A 15919-nucleotide genomic window follows, 5' to 3' on the forward strand; every position below is an offset into this window, starting at 1 on the left:
GGTAGCACCAGAAGCAAAGTTACTGCAGCATAGGAAAGGTTTTTCCCTGGTGTCCAGAGAGGCAGGTAGACAGCTTTCCATATCTTGTCCTTTGACTTTCTTTGCACAATGTAACTCAATCTGCAGTTAATTTCTTAGGCTGCAAATCATTTGGCCCTGGTCTGATGTATATCTTGAAGCATATGTGTGTGGATAATATCCAACTTGGAACAGAAAAGGGAAAAAAAAAAAAAAAAAGCACAAGCCTTAACAGATGAGTTTAAACTGCTTATCTGCAGAGGAGAAAGTTTTATTTTAGTAACAGCAGAATAACATAAGAAAGCAGTTAGTTCTACACCAGCAGACCACATACTAGCATAACCAATTTGCTTCCCACAGGAGAGAAGGATCTTTGTACCTGTAGGTACTGAAAGCACCAAAAGACTAACATGACAAAACCAATCCTGAGCTGCCAAAAGCATGCAATAAGTGTGACTTATAATAACCTCTTCTACCACCACCAGACAACGCAGAACTTCTGAGGCAACTCTCGAGCTCTGGATATAAGCATTTGCTTTTATATCCACCACATCTCAAGGCACAAATGTTCAGAATTAGATATTTGCCTGTTAGAACAGGGCAACAGTTCTAACAGTTGTGGTGCATTTGGTGCCAATAAGTTATATACTGTACCTGGAACTGAGCTACAGTGTAACCACTCTAGACCACTGCATAACCTGTCTCCTTCCTCTGTGTGGCAGCACAAACCAGCAGATTGGGATAATTTTGGATACTGGTACCGCCACTGTGACCCTGAGCTCTTGTGCAATCTCAGGTCACTTCTGCTGTGACAGGGGACTCTAAGTTCTGGATATTCCCGAATTCCTAATATTCTCACGCCTAGTATTTACCTGCCACACGTGCTGCAGACTGGGAGATGAAAAGGGTTTAGCGTACACAATTGAGACAGTTGGTCACTCCTCTGTCTGAGGCACAAACTGGTCTTAGTATTTAGCAGCAGCAAAACTGTTACCTTAGACCGGTACACTGTTGCTTAAGAAGATGCGTTACTGCTTGAAGAACGATTTCCCTTTATGTCCATAAATGCATTCCAAGTAGCTTGTACTTTGGTTTCCATGCACTAAGATAAAAAGTTGAATTTTACTACATGCAGAAGAAATATACCCTTCACCTTCTTTCATGCCCTACAAATTGTCCACTTTACTTGTTAATCGCACCTTAAAACTTATGAAACATTTTGGACCTTCCACTGACATGGATCTCATTTCTGGTCACTGGAAAAACTGAAAAGACACCCCACAATCCTTCCCTCCCCCAAAAAGATAATCAGTACAAAGATACAAGACAAAGACTTGTTGCTACCTAAAAATTAAAGCTGAGTCAATTTACAGATTTCACTAGAACTTCTACGTAGTTATGATTGAGCCTAACAGGTACAGGAAGGACATGTTCTGACTGATTCATCAAGTTTAAGGTAAGTCAAAGAAAAAGGTGCATTACTTCCTGCTTAGCAAAATGCAGTATGTTATATACGTGGTTACTGCTTTGTTTCTGCCCAATGCATTGATTTGACCCAATTAAAAGAAACTCAATGTTATGGATTGTTTCAGATGAAGGCATCTCCGCTCCTACTTACAACGCTGTGGAAAAGAAAAGCAGTAATGATTCCTTGTGTAAGACCACAAGCACAGGAGAGCATGACCCTCACTGAATATCCGAGGGAAGGGAAGAGTCTTGAGATTCATTTCCTGCTCAAGGGACTCAACAAAGCAACCTAATCAGCAGCTCGAAAGAACAAAACAGCACTTGAATCAGTTTTAGGCTCTTTGTGCAAACACAGCACCCCCTTCCCACATCCCAGGTGGTGGGTACATGCACACACTTCCCAGGCAGGCAAAAGCGGCAGAATACAGAATGAGTTTTATGTAGGCTGAGGTCTTAACCCAAAGCCTGATTCTCCATCGCTTTAATTGTAAATATTACCTGGAATTGAAACAGTGCTTCAAGAACTGCAGGTACAAAATCTGGTCTTCAATGAGGCCCTTCCTGGCAAAATGCTAACCAATGTTGTAAGGGCATAGTTGATGGGAGTTAACAGAACATTCCAAGAGTGGAAAATTCCTCTTGCTCTTTTCTTTTTTCTTCCCATAGCATTTAAATACCTCAGTACACTATCATTTTTAGCATAGGTCACTGTTGCTCAGGAGAACATTTATTCTCACTCTCCCACCCTCAAAATTTTTTTCTATAATGTCAGAATGGTTTTAATACTGTTCCAAACTCCAAAGTTTTAAATGTCAGACAAGCCTACAACACTTAGTTTACAATAAGAACAGCAAGTTGAGCTGTGGCAAAGGTGCATTATAAACAAACAAACACAAAAACCCACACTAACTGCCAGTGCTATGCACTATATACTTGAGCCCAAACTGGATTTTAAATCTTTTCCTAGAGAGACCTACTTTTGCTACTGACATTAATATTTTTGAGAAAACGTGCGAGTTGCTGTAGAATTAATAGTAGATCTATGCAGATTGAAATTCCCAAGAGATTAAAAAACAAACAAACTAACTAACTAAAAGCTGACACTCCTGGCAAATATAAAACTAGTGGACAAGTTGTCAAACATCAGATCTCAAGAGCACTAAAAGATTATGACAATGCAGAAGTTCAGTTCTGTTCATGATTTACCTCTAAACTAAAAGATCCTACAACATTATAAGCTGGAGCTCCTGTATACCTATGGCAGCAACACCGGAACCAAAGCCACACAAGTCAGGAACACTGTTTTTCAAAGACAATCTGGCAAATTGGCATATTCAACTTCCAAACTTCTTTTAGAAATTTGAGCAACTCCACTGAAACAGTTAACAGATTCACTGTTGATGCTCTTGTAACCACTCAATGTTATACATCATACATTATTTACAAGTCAAGCTCCTCATTTTCACGCAATTACTCGCAATTTCAACCTTTCATCAACTACCAGAAAATTCACTTTTAAATGATTTAGAAAGGCAAAGAAATCAAAATGGGTTTGTATTATTTAACATTTATTGACAAGAAGGAAAAACTAATTTGTAACAAACCACATATTTACAATTTACAGAAGAGGAAAATACTCTTAAGACCAATGAAACTACACGCTCCAGTACTGGGATATACTTCTACCTGGATGGTAGTTAACAGTGTTCTTTAGAACTCCCTCCCATCAGATGATCTTCAGTCTGAAGGTGAACCTAGGGGGAAGAGGGCTCCGACAACACGCTTCCTGCAATTGGTCTAAAAAACAAAAAGAATAGAAATAAGCTCATCCAAATTAAGACAATCTTCAGTTAAAAAACAATAGTGAAACATCTCTGTGCCATAGCGTTAGTTACTGCCAGTAACAACTTCCTATTCTCTTCACAGCAGCAAAGATTTTAGAGCATCCACATATTCCAGTGGCAAATCAATAAGAATATTAGTGTCAAATAATAATTATGACTTGAAAAAAAGCACATTAGTCTAATTCAATTAAACACACTCTCTAACAAACTGGTTCCTCTGTATGAAGTTTGGAGCTGTCAAAGCTACATGTGGCTGGAACACTTTTTCCACGACCAGGATGTTTTCCACATGCACTATGGGGACGCTATCTACTTCTACATTATGTATAAGCTTTGACTGGCAGACCCGTGAGTGTTGATTTAACAGGTGGATTTTGATAATTGTGTGCCCCAAAATTCGAGCATCCAGCACCCATTGCTCTCAGTGTAATCTTTAACAGTTCATCCTATCATTTTCCAGAGGCTGGTGCATGATAAGGGACACGATATATCCACTCAGTACCATGCTCCTTGGCCCAGGTGTCTGCAAGGCTGTTTCAGAAATGAGTCCCATTATCTGATTCAATTCTATCTGGGGTGCCATGTCACCATAAGACTTGCTTTTCAAAGCCGAAGGTCACTTGATATAGAGAGTTTACAATCAGACTGTAATCCAGAATACAAATTCTCCGAAAGTCCACAAATTTTTTGCTAGTACCTGTGGATAGAGCAGTTATTTTGTTGATCATATCCATAAGGTCCTGATATCTATTCTGCCATTTTATTCCTAAGAACTGGATCACCCTCCCACACAGTTCCCTTGACTTTCCTTTGTTTTATGGCAAAGTTTGCTTCCAGAAGGATTTGGATTATTTTCTTCCCTTCCTCAAAAACTTCCTCTGCTACGCTGCCCCACATGATGATATCATCAATGTACTGCAGGTGTTCGTTCAGGAGCTTCCCCCTTTTCCAAAGCCGCCTGGATCAGCCCATGGTAAATGGCAGGGCTGTTTCCTCCTCTGGAGTAGTTGATTCCAGGTGTACTGGATACTCCTCCAAGTGAAAGCTAACTATGGCTTGCACTCTGCTGCCAGAGGAATTGAGAAAAACATGCTGGCAGTGTGAGTAATGGCATACAGCCAGCGATCCTGAAGGGCCACACACAGCTCACAGCCTACTCAGTCCAGGTTCTTCTTCAGACACCAGAGAAATCACAACAGAAGAATTCTCAATCAGAAAAGTCAAGCAGCAACAAGGTGTGAAAGGGCATATGACCCCACGTCAGCCAGATACCACCGCAGTGAAGCGTGCTGCCTCCCTGGGGCCCAGGTCAAGGATATTACTAAGAGACTCTCTGGTCTGGTTTGCCCCTCTGATCATTATCCTTTACTGACAGTTCAGGCTGACAGAAATTAAATCACTGAAAGAAGCCTGAGGGCTATCAAAAAGGACCTCATGGGTCTGGAGCAGTTAATGGACAGTGCAGGAGTACAGGTGGTGCTTTCAACTATCCCTTCATGCGGCAGCGAGGGATAATGAGAGGAGCAGAAAAACCCTTGTGATAAATACCTGGTTAAGAAGCAGATGCCACCACAGGAATTTTGGCTTCATCGATCATGGGGCGGCTTACTCTGTGCCAGCCTGATGGCTGCTGAGGAGGTCTGCTTGGGTAAAAGGGGGAAAAGAATTCTGGCCCAGAAGCTGTCAGAGCTCATTGACAGGGCTTTAAACTAGGTTTGAAGGAGAAAAGGGATGATAGTGAGCCTGCCCACAACACAGGATACCATAGCTAAGTTAAAAGGACAAGGTGGTTTGATGACGAAGGGAACAGAGAGGCTGAAGGTAAACACTACAAACAAATTAAGGAGTTATCCTCCAAGAAGGTAACAAGAACAGCTGCCCAGCAGAAGTGCCTCTACACCAACATCCACAGATTGGGAAACAAACTGGAGTTGGAAGCCACTGTGCTACTGGAAAACCACGATGCAGTTGCTATCACAGAAATCCGGTGGCATGATTCCCATGACCAGAGTGTGGCTGTTGATGGTTACAAGCTGTTCAGAAGGGACAGGCAAGGAAGAAGAGGAGGTGGCATCAGCCTCTGCATCAAGGAAAGAATAAAATATGAAAAGCTTGACCCTAAAAAACGGCTATAAGCAAGTCCAAAGCCTACAAGTCAGAGTTAGAGACTGTGGCAATAAAGGGAGCCTTGTGGTTGGGGTCTACTACAGGCCACCTGATCAAGTGGAGCCTCTTGATTAAACCTTTCTCCAGCTACAGGAGGGTTCACGTGCACAGGCTCTCACCTTGTTGGGGGACTTCAACCACCCAGATATCTGCTGGAAAAGTAGCACAGTGAGCTAAAGGTGATTCAGGGGGCTCCTGGACTGTACTGAGGATAACTTCATGAGATAAGTAGCAGTCCCACCAAGGGAGAAAACAGTGCTGGACCTTTTGCACTTAGTTTGAATGAACTGATTGATAACACAAGGATAGGAGGCTGCTGAGCCATATTGACCATACAATTGTGGAGTTCATGTTCTTGAGGAATATAAGACAGATAAAGAGTAAAATCAGGAAGCTTAATTTTAGGAAAGTCAAATTTCAGCTCTTCACAGAGTCAGTCAACAAAACCCCTTAGGAACCAGTCCTCGAGGACAAGGGAGCACAGCAGAGCTTTAAGAAAGCTTTCCTTTGGGCACACTAGCTCTTTATCCCCAAGTGAAGGAAGTCAGGAAAGAAAAGCAGAAGGCCAGCATGGCTGAACCAGGACCCGCTTGTCAAACTGCAGAGCAATAAGAAAATGCACAGGCAGTAGAAGCAGCGACAGGTACCGCAGGAAGAGTATAAGGAATCTGCTAGGCTGTGTAGGGATGGGGTCAGGAAAGTCAAGGCCCAACTGGAACCACACTTGGCAAGGAAAGAAGGGTAAGAAAGGCTTCAATAGGCACATCAACCAGAAAAGGAAAGCCCAAGACAGCATATCACCCCTTACTGAGCAACATAGTTAGGCTGGTAACAACAGAAAAGGAGAAGGCTGAGGTACCAATATTTTTGCCTCAGTCTTCACTAGCGGTTGCTCTATACGCAGCCCTCAAGCAGATAGTTCAGAAAGCAGAAACTGAGGCAGCAATGCCCCTCCTGCTGCAAGTGGTGATCGGGTTCACAACCACCTAAAGAACCTGAACATCTGTAAGTCTATGGGTCCCGACGAGATGCATCCCAGAGTTCTGAGGGAACTGGTTGATATAGTTGCCAAGCCATCTCAATGATACTTGAAAAGTCATGGCAGCCAGGTGAAGTCCCCGATGACTGGAAAAAAGATTATATAGCCCACATTTTTAAGAACAGGATGGAAAGGATGACCAGGGAACTACCAACCTGTCAGCCTCACTTCTGTGCTGGGGAAGATCACGATGCAGATCCTCCTGGAAGCTATGCTAAGGCACATGAAAAAGCGAGAAGTGGTATGGGAGAACCAGCATGGCTTCACCCAAGGGCAGATTCTGCCTAACCAACTTTGTTGCTTTTTATGATGGCTTAACTGCATCAGTGGACAAGAGCCACCAATATCATCTATTTGGACTTCAGTAAGACCTTTGACATGGTCCCTCATAACATTTTTCTCTGTTCAGTGAATGAGGAACTTGTTGCAAGATTGTACAGAGAGTGAAGGTCAGTGGTTCAATGTCTAGATGAAGATCAGTGATGAGTGGTGTTCCTCAGGGCTCAGTATTTGTATACCTTCATCAACCACACTGACAGTGGAGTTGAGTGCACCCTCAAAGTCTGCGGATGACACCAACCCGTGAAGTGTGGTTGACATGCCCAAAGGGACAGGATGCCATCCAGAGTGACCTGGACAGTTTGAACAGTGGGCCCAGGTGAACCTTAACAGTTTCAACAAATCCATGTGCAAGGTCTTGCACTTCAGTGTGGCAACCCCACACTATCAGTACAAACTGGGGGTTTTAAGGATAGAGCACAGTCCTACTGAAAAAAAACCTGATGGTACTGGTGCACTGGAAGGTGAACACAAGCCACTAGTGTGCCCTCTCAGCCCAGAGAGCCAACTGTACCCAGGGCTGCATCAAAAGAAGCATGGCCTGCAGGTCAAGGGAGGTGATCTTGCCCCTCTCTTCTGTACTGGTGAGACCTCACCTGGAGTGCTGTACCCAGATGTGGAGTCCTCAATACATGGACCTGTTGAAGCACTTCCAGAGGAGGACCACAAAAATGATCCAAGGGATGAAACACCTCTCCTATGAAGACAGGCTGAGAGAGTGCCTGTTCAGCCTGGAGAAGGCTTTGAGGTGACCTGATAGCAGCCTTTCAATACCTAAAATGGGGCTATAAAAAAAGAAGGGGACAGATTCTTTAGCAGGGTCTGCTATAACAAGACAAGGGCAAATGGCTTCAAACTGTAAGGGGGAATAGTTAGACTGGATTTCAGAAGTTTTTTAAAGTAAGGGTAGTGAAGCATTGGGACAAGTTGCCCAGAGGTGGTGGATGCCCCATCTCTGAAGACATTCAAGGTCAGGCTGGACAGGGCTCCAAGCACTGGATGTAGCTGTAGGCACCCCTGTTCATTGCAGGGGAATTGGGCTAGATGACCTTTAAAGGTCCCTTCCAACTCAAACAATTCTATGATTCCATGATATTTGTGCTCATGCAAATCTGCAACAGTGGGCACATGCTTCCATGCTAGACCTCTGTGCCAAAAACATTCCCACAGGCAACAGGAATGAAGATGTAAGAGCAGGTGAATGCCTGCTCTAGGCTGCCAACATAAAATCAGGACATGGCGTGGTGCCTAAGCGATGGCAGAGCCACAGAAAAATTGTGCCAAGGCAAAAGATATCACCAGCATGCTGAATTAGTGCTACAAGAGGTGCAGAAAGCACACGTTGATGCTCTGTGTTATGTTTGGCCTTGAAAAGGATTCTTTTAGCAATGCAGAGCCAGCCTCATGCTTGAGGGATGTGGTTCAAGGACAACCATGTGTGCCTGGAGAGGTGTCAGTTCCGCTTCTGCAGTCTGAAAAAAGGCAGATGACAATGATGAACACCTTGCCAGTAATGTCCTAAGCCAACCTTCTTGGGATTAAAACTATGAAGTCTTTAAGAGGACAGAGGCCAAAGGAAGCATTGCATCACTTCACTCAGCACGAGAACTGGGAGCGTTGCCAGGCCTTGTACAAAGCTCAAAGGAGAGGAGACAGAGGATCACCTCTGAAATAATTCAAACACCTGGAACTGAATTAGAAAAGTAATAGTCACTGCAAACAGCACTAACCAAAAAAAAAAAAAAAGAGACCTTTGAAGAGGGCACTGGAATACTCCCCCTCCCCCAAATTACTTCAGGCTGCAAAACAAAAAATGCAGGAAGAGAATATTCTAACTTGATACAGGATGTGAGAGAATTGAGATGGTGGCAAATGAATGCCTCCTTACACAGCCACTACAAGGAGCAAAAGGAGAGACACGAAGATACACCTTGAACAGATAAGGCAAGGTAACAACTGCCAGCTTGCATAGCAGGATACAGCGCATCACACTGATAGCATGTGTGTATAGATTTCCACAAAGAAAAGGAAGTTGTGATCAACATTTTTGTAATATACATAATACTTTTTAGTATTACAGTTTCAGGAACAATTTGAGTTCAAGAAAAATCAAGAGAAAAACCTGGACACTTAAGCAAGTTCTTAAACCATGCATACATTCAATACATTAAAAAAATGTATTTGTACTTCATCTGCACACATAGTCATATGGAAATGGCCAAGGAGAGGTGGAAGATTGGGGCATGCACCTCATTTGCAGCCCTCAGCATCTTGCCAGAGAGTTGAGCTTTGCAGCAAAACAAAGGCAAGCTTAAAAAACCCTTCAGAAGAATAGCTAAATTATTTTCAGTAAAAACAGTATTACTGTAAGCAGTAAGCCCCTCTTCCTTCTCTTTTTTTCCCCTCATCGGGAAACACAAGTATGTCATGCAATGCGGCAGCGTGGGTGTTAGATGTAAGCAACAGAAGCCATTTCATGACAAGGTAATGACTTCTGTGAACTTAAGTGCTCTTAGCAACCAAACAAAATGAAGCTGTTATAAATTCTGATGAGATAATCCACTCAAAGTAATTTGTTTGGAAAGGTTAAATAGGATGCTAAGATGTTACACTACTGAACAAAGAGGCAAAAAAAAAAAAAAAAAAAAAAAAAAAAAAAAAAAAAAATCAAACATTTAGTGCTGCTTTTTCTTCAAAACATATTGAGACTTTTTTTGCTAGCTAGAATTCTGCTCAAGTCAGGCAGCCGTGTTCAGATTCCCGCACCAGCTTCTGCATTAAGTTACACTAAGAGTGCACAGTAAAGCTGAGTTGCTTAAGAAGCAAACGTGTTCTAATATGAAGAAAATCAGCCATAATAAAGTCAGAAAGCATTTGCTGGATGCAGAAAGGCCTCTGCAATTATCACTTAATTGTCCTTCATGGGCCAATACTGGGAGTCTCATACTTTCCCCTTAAGGTTGATCCCTCCTTCAGCACTTCTTCTTAACCGGCTACTTAATTAGTCTTCCTTCCTGGACTTAATTGTAAATTTGTTTTGATTAATTAGCCTCAGAGCTGACTTAGCGCTTACTGAAATACAGGAGAAGTGCTTAGTTTCTTCAGCTTATAGCCTACTGTACCCTATGGGAGCCCCTGCTTTGTCAGCATTAAAATTTCCAGTTCAGATTGTGGAAGAACTTTTTCGTAATTAGTTTCTTTCATTGTAATTGCCCCCTCCGTAATACAACACAAAAGTGGTAATAAAGAAAGGCCAAGATTTAATACGTTCACGTCTCTTGTCCAGAGGATTCTATTTCATGTTTACTAGTTCAATCTTCTAACTCTAGTCAAGCTAAATACAACTCATCACAGCACTAACCCAATCCCAAGCCAAGAGAGTAAGCTGCCAGCAAGACACCTGCATTCTGATGGCACCAACACCAGAAAGGTTTCCCTCCCCTTCAGAAAAGTCATGTTCTGCTACTGAATTTCATGGAAAACCCTTAGTGCAACCCTAGGCAAGCCAGTCTGCAACTACTTTGGACACCAGAACACTTATTTGAAAAGCAGTGTAGCTCTTCATTATGTTCACATCTCTCATACCATTCCTCTCCCTCTTTACATCATGTTGATACCAGAAGACACCCACATGGTGATACCTTATCTCTGATATCTTGATCCATTCTTACTTCAGCTAGTGATGCAGGAAAAGGCAACTTCCACACAAGCATGTAAAAACATTATGAGATAACTGATGTGCATCATCAGCAATCCTACTGTAATGAGTTTATTATTTATTTGAAGTTTTGGCAATTGAAAGTGTTCAGGGGAACAAAAGAAAGGGTGCTGCAGGAGCGGCCTCTGAGAAAGGAATGAGAAAGCTGTGAGACAAACAGATCTGCAATCAGTGCAGGAGCAGCAGGCAAATCCTGAAGGAGGCCACAGCCCATGGAGAGTTCCTGCAGGTGCAGGCCTCGGGCTGGAGCTAAAGTCCATGAAGAGGAGCCCAAGATGGAACAGATGATCCATCAGGAACTTTGGTCCTTGGGGATCCCTGCTGGAGCAGTCCATTCCTGAAGGACTGCACCCTGTGGTATTGTTCCCCACTAGAGCAAGGGGGGGGGGGGGGGGGGGAGGGGGGGGGGCAAGGAGAACGGAACAGGAGAAACTAAGTAGTATGGACCCTACTGTTCAGCTCAAGTAAGAGTGAAGAAGGAATTGTGAGCAAAGCTCACCTTTCCGGGGAGAAGGGAAAAGGTGTTTTTAGTTTTAATTTTCACTGTCCTACTCTTATTTTTGACTTGCAGTAATTTAACCTTCCCAACTTAAGTCTGTTTGGGCTATGATGGTAATTGGTGAGTAATCCCCCTGTCCTTATGTCAAGTCGGGAGCTTTTTCATCTTTCTTTCTTTCTCCTTCTGCCCTGCTGAGGGAGAGGAGTGAGAGACCGTGGCTGGCTGCTGGCCAAGGTCAACCCACTGCACCTACTCATTTTATAAACTTCCCAACACAGCTATCAAGAGCACTGCAATTCTTCAGTTTCCAAATTTAGAAGTCCTTACCTATCAAGCTGCAAAGAGAAGCGTAAAATCTTACTTATCTTTTTCTGTGAACACTTAGATTTACATCTCAATTCAACAGACTGAGAAAATATACACTTGGCTTCCTTCAGCTCATTTCATTTATTGCTTGTCTTGTGCCCTAAACAAGAAAAGACTACAGAAATGCAAAGCACATGGAGTTTTACAGTCTTTTGTGTATCTTTGCTTGGGTACAGCAGCTCAAATGAAGGAGAAAAAAGAACACAGGCTTATTGTTGGGCTCAAGAATACTGAGCAACTCCTATAACATGTTCATTCCGTAATGCTAAGCAGCCAACTGTTTTGACTGGTGCCAACTATTTGTTTGATTTTCAAACTGGACCATAGAAATCAGTTTAGTTGTGAATTCTAAAGGAAGGTTTTCCTATATGACTAGAGAAATGCGTCAGCGAGAGCTCTTCTGACTCAGCCCGTGAGCACCCACATAAAGCAACAGGATATTAAGGTGATCACTTGCAGCCGTCAACGCCATGAGAGCCACGTTCCACACACTGCAGATGGATGTATTGATGGAGTCAATCACTGCTTAAATGCTGTATTACAACACACATCATGCAGTAGAGCGTATCACGAGAAATGCAAGAAACATTTCTTCATGCTGAAATGCATTTTTAGCTATTACAAAAATGAGGAAAATGCTCGTTAGTTTATATTGTATTCCTCAGATGTTAATTTAATTACAGATAACTAATTCAGGTGCGTACTCGAAAAAATAGAAGGAATTGTATGTGCACTGCAAAAGTCTGTTTTATCACTGCTGTTTATTTCTCTGTAATCACTCAGCTCACATTCTCCTATGTTGTGTTTACCAAGTAATATAAATATGGATGCACACACATCTGATGGCTTTGCAACCATTCTCCTACATCCTCCTTTAAATTACACAGAAAAGCTTTCTTCACTAAGACAAACAATTTTATAACAAAATGAAACCCTGAAAACATTAGATTTTTCTAAAGAACCTAATAAACACCAAGTCCTTTTTCTCAAAGGAAGCCACAGCCTTGAAAAATCTAACTTTTCCATTGTGGAGAGTCATTGCCAGTTAAGCTCCCTTAACGTGTGTTTCTAGGTTGCTATCAAAACACTCACCACAGGACACTTTTACCATCTAACATTAAGTTTCAGCTCTCTCAACTACTGCTGACAGAAAGAAATGAGTTAACATTTTAAACCAGAGTTCCTCAAAGAACAGTCTATGTACCCAAGTAGCAGAGCATCCCGACTTGAGTTCACAGCACATAACGTCAGCTAACAATTTGAGCATAACAAAGCAATTACAAACCTGGCTCAGATCCCTATTACTGTTAGAGATATTTTCTGTATTCTACTATAAACAAAACGTTGTGCTATCTGAACTGAATATATGAACCACCGAAGTCTAGGAAATAATTTAAGCGCTGTTTTAAAAGCTGCAATGTGGAAAAAGCATTAGAGAAACCCTAAAAATACATATTTAAGCTACAGCCCACAACATGTTCTGCATGGGCTATTTCCTTAGCATTTTACCCAGTCCAGACTTCACCACATATCTGTTTGAAACCATCATAGTAGTCTGTGGAAACTGGATTACTAAACAAAGTAGAAAATACACCAATTAAAAGAATCACTTATTGGCAGGAAGAAAAATGCTAAGTTCTCAGATTTCAGAGGGCTTTTTCATATTAATTTCTTTGCAATATCTCTTCCATCAAAGGAAAAACAGGAACTGCCAAAGGTTACCAGTAGTCTGACATACACAGCAATGTAGGAAGCAGGAGCCACAGCAAGACCAAGCAGAGGTGAAACATCAACTTTTTCCTTCCAATGACCAGTTCTCATTTGCCACACTGCACAACTCAGCACCCACAGGAGCCCTGGAATGCAAACAGAACTTTGCAACTCAAGCTGTAGATTCTCCTGCATTTCCATTTCCATGTACTACAAGACAGCAAGTGTCAAGTTAAAACAAAAAATGCAGTCTAGACAATGGGGAAACAATCTAGCACAACTCAGCTCCTGCTGTGCACTACTGTTTAAAAAAAAAAAAAAAAAACACAACTGTGTGTGTCTGCAACTAGTTCAACTTGCATGCTAACAGAATGAACTTTGCAAGGTTCAGTGCCAAATTCTAATGTTAATGGAAACTGACAACAGAATTCAATTGACTTTACCTGCATTTGTAACACACTCTTCTTCCCAAAAGAATTCACAAAAGCCAAACCCTACTGAGTATGGATGTTAGTCAAGGACAAACAGCTGTGCTTGAAGCACCATCTAGTGGCAAATAGTGGAATTGTTCCTTTAGATACAAAAGGCAAGATTAAGAACTTTGTTGTACTTTGTAAAAAAGTGAATTTCCATTTTCTCTTTTCCTTCCCAAAATAAGATATTTTTTCTATAATGATAGAACATTGGAGCCACTTAAACTACTTTACAAAATCATGCTCTGTTTTCACTGCAGACCTAGAGATACTTCTTAGTCAACTTGCAGCAAAATACATGTTATGTCACTATTTCTTTAGTTTAAACTAACACTGTGAAGAAAAAGAACTGATGAAATGAATAACGGATTTGAGCAAGTACTTTTTCAAAACTGTGCAAACTGCAAGAAACATCCTTGACATAACTGATTTTACTACTCTAACAAAAAACACTGAGATGCTGCTCAACAGCGGAAATGTTTTCTGCATACTGTGTTGAACATTTCACACAAGAAATCAACTAGCTACGAGCAACCAAACCACTTAGTCTAAAAAGTTACTTACTTTTCCAAACCCACAGTACTCCACTGACACTCAGTCACAGTTATGAAGAACAAACTGGCACTTGTGGCAATCTGATGCTGAACCTGCACTTAAACATCTGCCACTTTCCAGTCTGTGGCAAGAACCCATCTGCATCCACTTCTGCTTAAAATATTCAGGATGGATTTCTCATCACTTACTCGAGAACCAAAGAAAATCCACTCAAAACCTTGCTGCCAAGTTGAGAAAAGACAACAGCCAGGCAACGCTTTACCTCCATCGGAACCTACCAAACTAAAACACACTCCTGCAAAGTGGCAAGCTGCCTTGAGTTCTGTGACAATACACACCCACATTTTCCTTTAAGGCCACCAGCTCCACAGTCCATACACATTCACCAACACCTTCGCAAGACATTCTTCTGCTATCCAATCTTAGCAGGCAGATATTCTGGAAAGTTTGTTCTGCATTCTCTTCTTTCTGAACTCCCTGGTGGCCTTCAACACAATAAAGTTTCTACTTTCCATTTTTCTACTTATGCCCTGACTGCTGGGAGACACGCTTTGGATAGGAGCAGAGGTTCTTTAGGTCTAGTGCTAGCCTTCTACTCTTTTCCAAGTGGAAAACTTCCAGATCTCTGTGGGCCTCCCTAAAGAGTTTAAAGCCTTAAAGACAGAAGGCTTTATGGGTGGGATTCCCTCAAGCAGTGGAGACAGCGTGTGACCATTTGGGAGCTGGCATGGCTCCAAAGCAGAAGGGACATTTTAATCTCACTAACCTTGAGGAGGCCAGTGAAGCCCATAAGTTAGAAGTGCTGCCAAAATCAAGTTATTAGCTACAACTGACTTTAAAAGGAAAAAAAAAACCACCTTATTTTAAACCACTTATAAAATTTGAGGCTGAGCAGAAAATAAGTTGCTTCCCTGCAAACTTAACCTTGACTACAAATAGTTTTTAGCAAGAAGATGAGCTAAATGGTAATTGCCATACTCCTGTTTCATCTACTCAGGAATCCAGTGAGACCTAGACACCAAATGCAAAGATGCTATCTAACTTCTAAGTATGTACAAAGTCAGCCTTTCTATACACTACCGGAAAGAATGCTTGAAAGAGAATGAAAGAAGTGTATGCATAAAATTCACCCATCTAAAACATCTCTCACACAGAAATTGTAGCCTCAGTGTCTTAGCCTTTTCAGACACACAGTTTACTTCTCACCTGTAAGGTTTTTTTTTGTTTCTTCATGGTAAGCACTAAAGCCAGTTCATCTTTCCTGCTTTAATTGGTACTCTAGATTTAATGTAAGATCATGGTCACGGCTGCTTACTAGGTCAGTCCTCAATCCTCAAGTATTCAGCCCCTGAACAGTTTCCAATTCAATTTTCTCTCTTTCTCTTCTAGAATTGCATTGACCACACTTAGAAAACACTCTACCACAGTAGCTGCAGCTTATTCTTATGTTCAGCCAGAAGGAACCTTGAAGAACATAGGAGACAAATGTTATGTGTACCATCTGCTGTCTAGACCTGGCTTCTGGAGTATGCAGTTTAATTACAGTTTTCCCAAAGGTCATCATTATAATTTGTTAATCAAAACAAAAGAAGATATTAAAATAACATATTTGGCAATGACCTATCACTATCACACAAAATAAAGCTATCCACAACATCCAGGGCTTTAATATAAAAAATAGAACTAATACAAACTTTAGGTACTAAACATACCCCTGCTAGACGA

General features: G+C 41.7%; 1 protein-coding gene across 1 annotated transcript in view; it reads right to left on the bottom strand.

Moving 5' to 3' along the window:
- Window positions 1-3239: 3239 nt before the first annotated feature.
- The window catches only part of CENPC (centromere protein C), a gene marked incomplete at both ends in the record, with an annotated part of 32246 nt that continues 19566 nt past the window's right edge, over window positions 3240-15919 (bottom strand). Inside the window, one exon of the mRNA XM_079534350.1 lies at window positions 3240-3282. Coding sequence (XP_079390476.1) covers window positions 3240-3282 — 43 coding nt within the window. The remainder of the gene's footprint in view (window positions 3283-15919) is intronic.

The sequence above is a fragment of the Tetrao urogallus genome (assembly GCF_951394365.1).
Source record: "Tetrao urogallus genome assembly, chromosome: 4".
NCBI lineage: Eukaryota > Metazoa > Chordata > Aves > Galliformes > Phasianidae > Tetrao > Tetrao urogallus.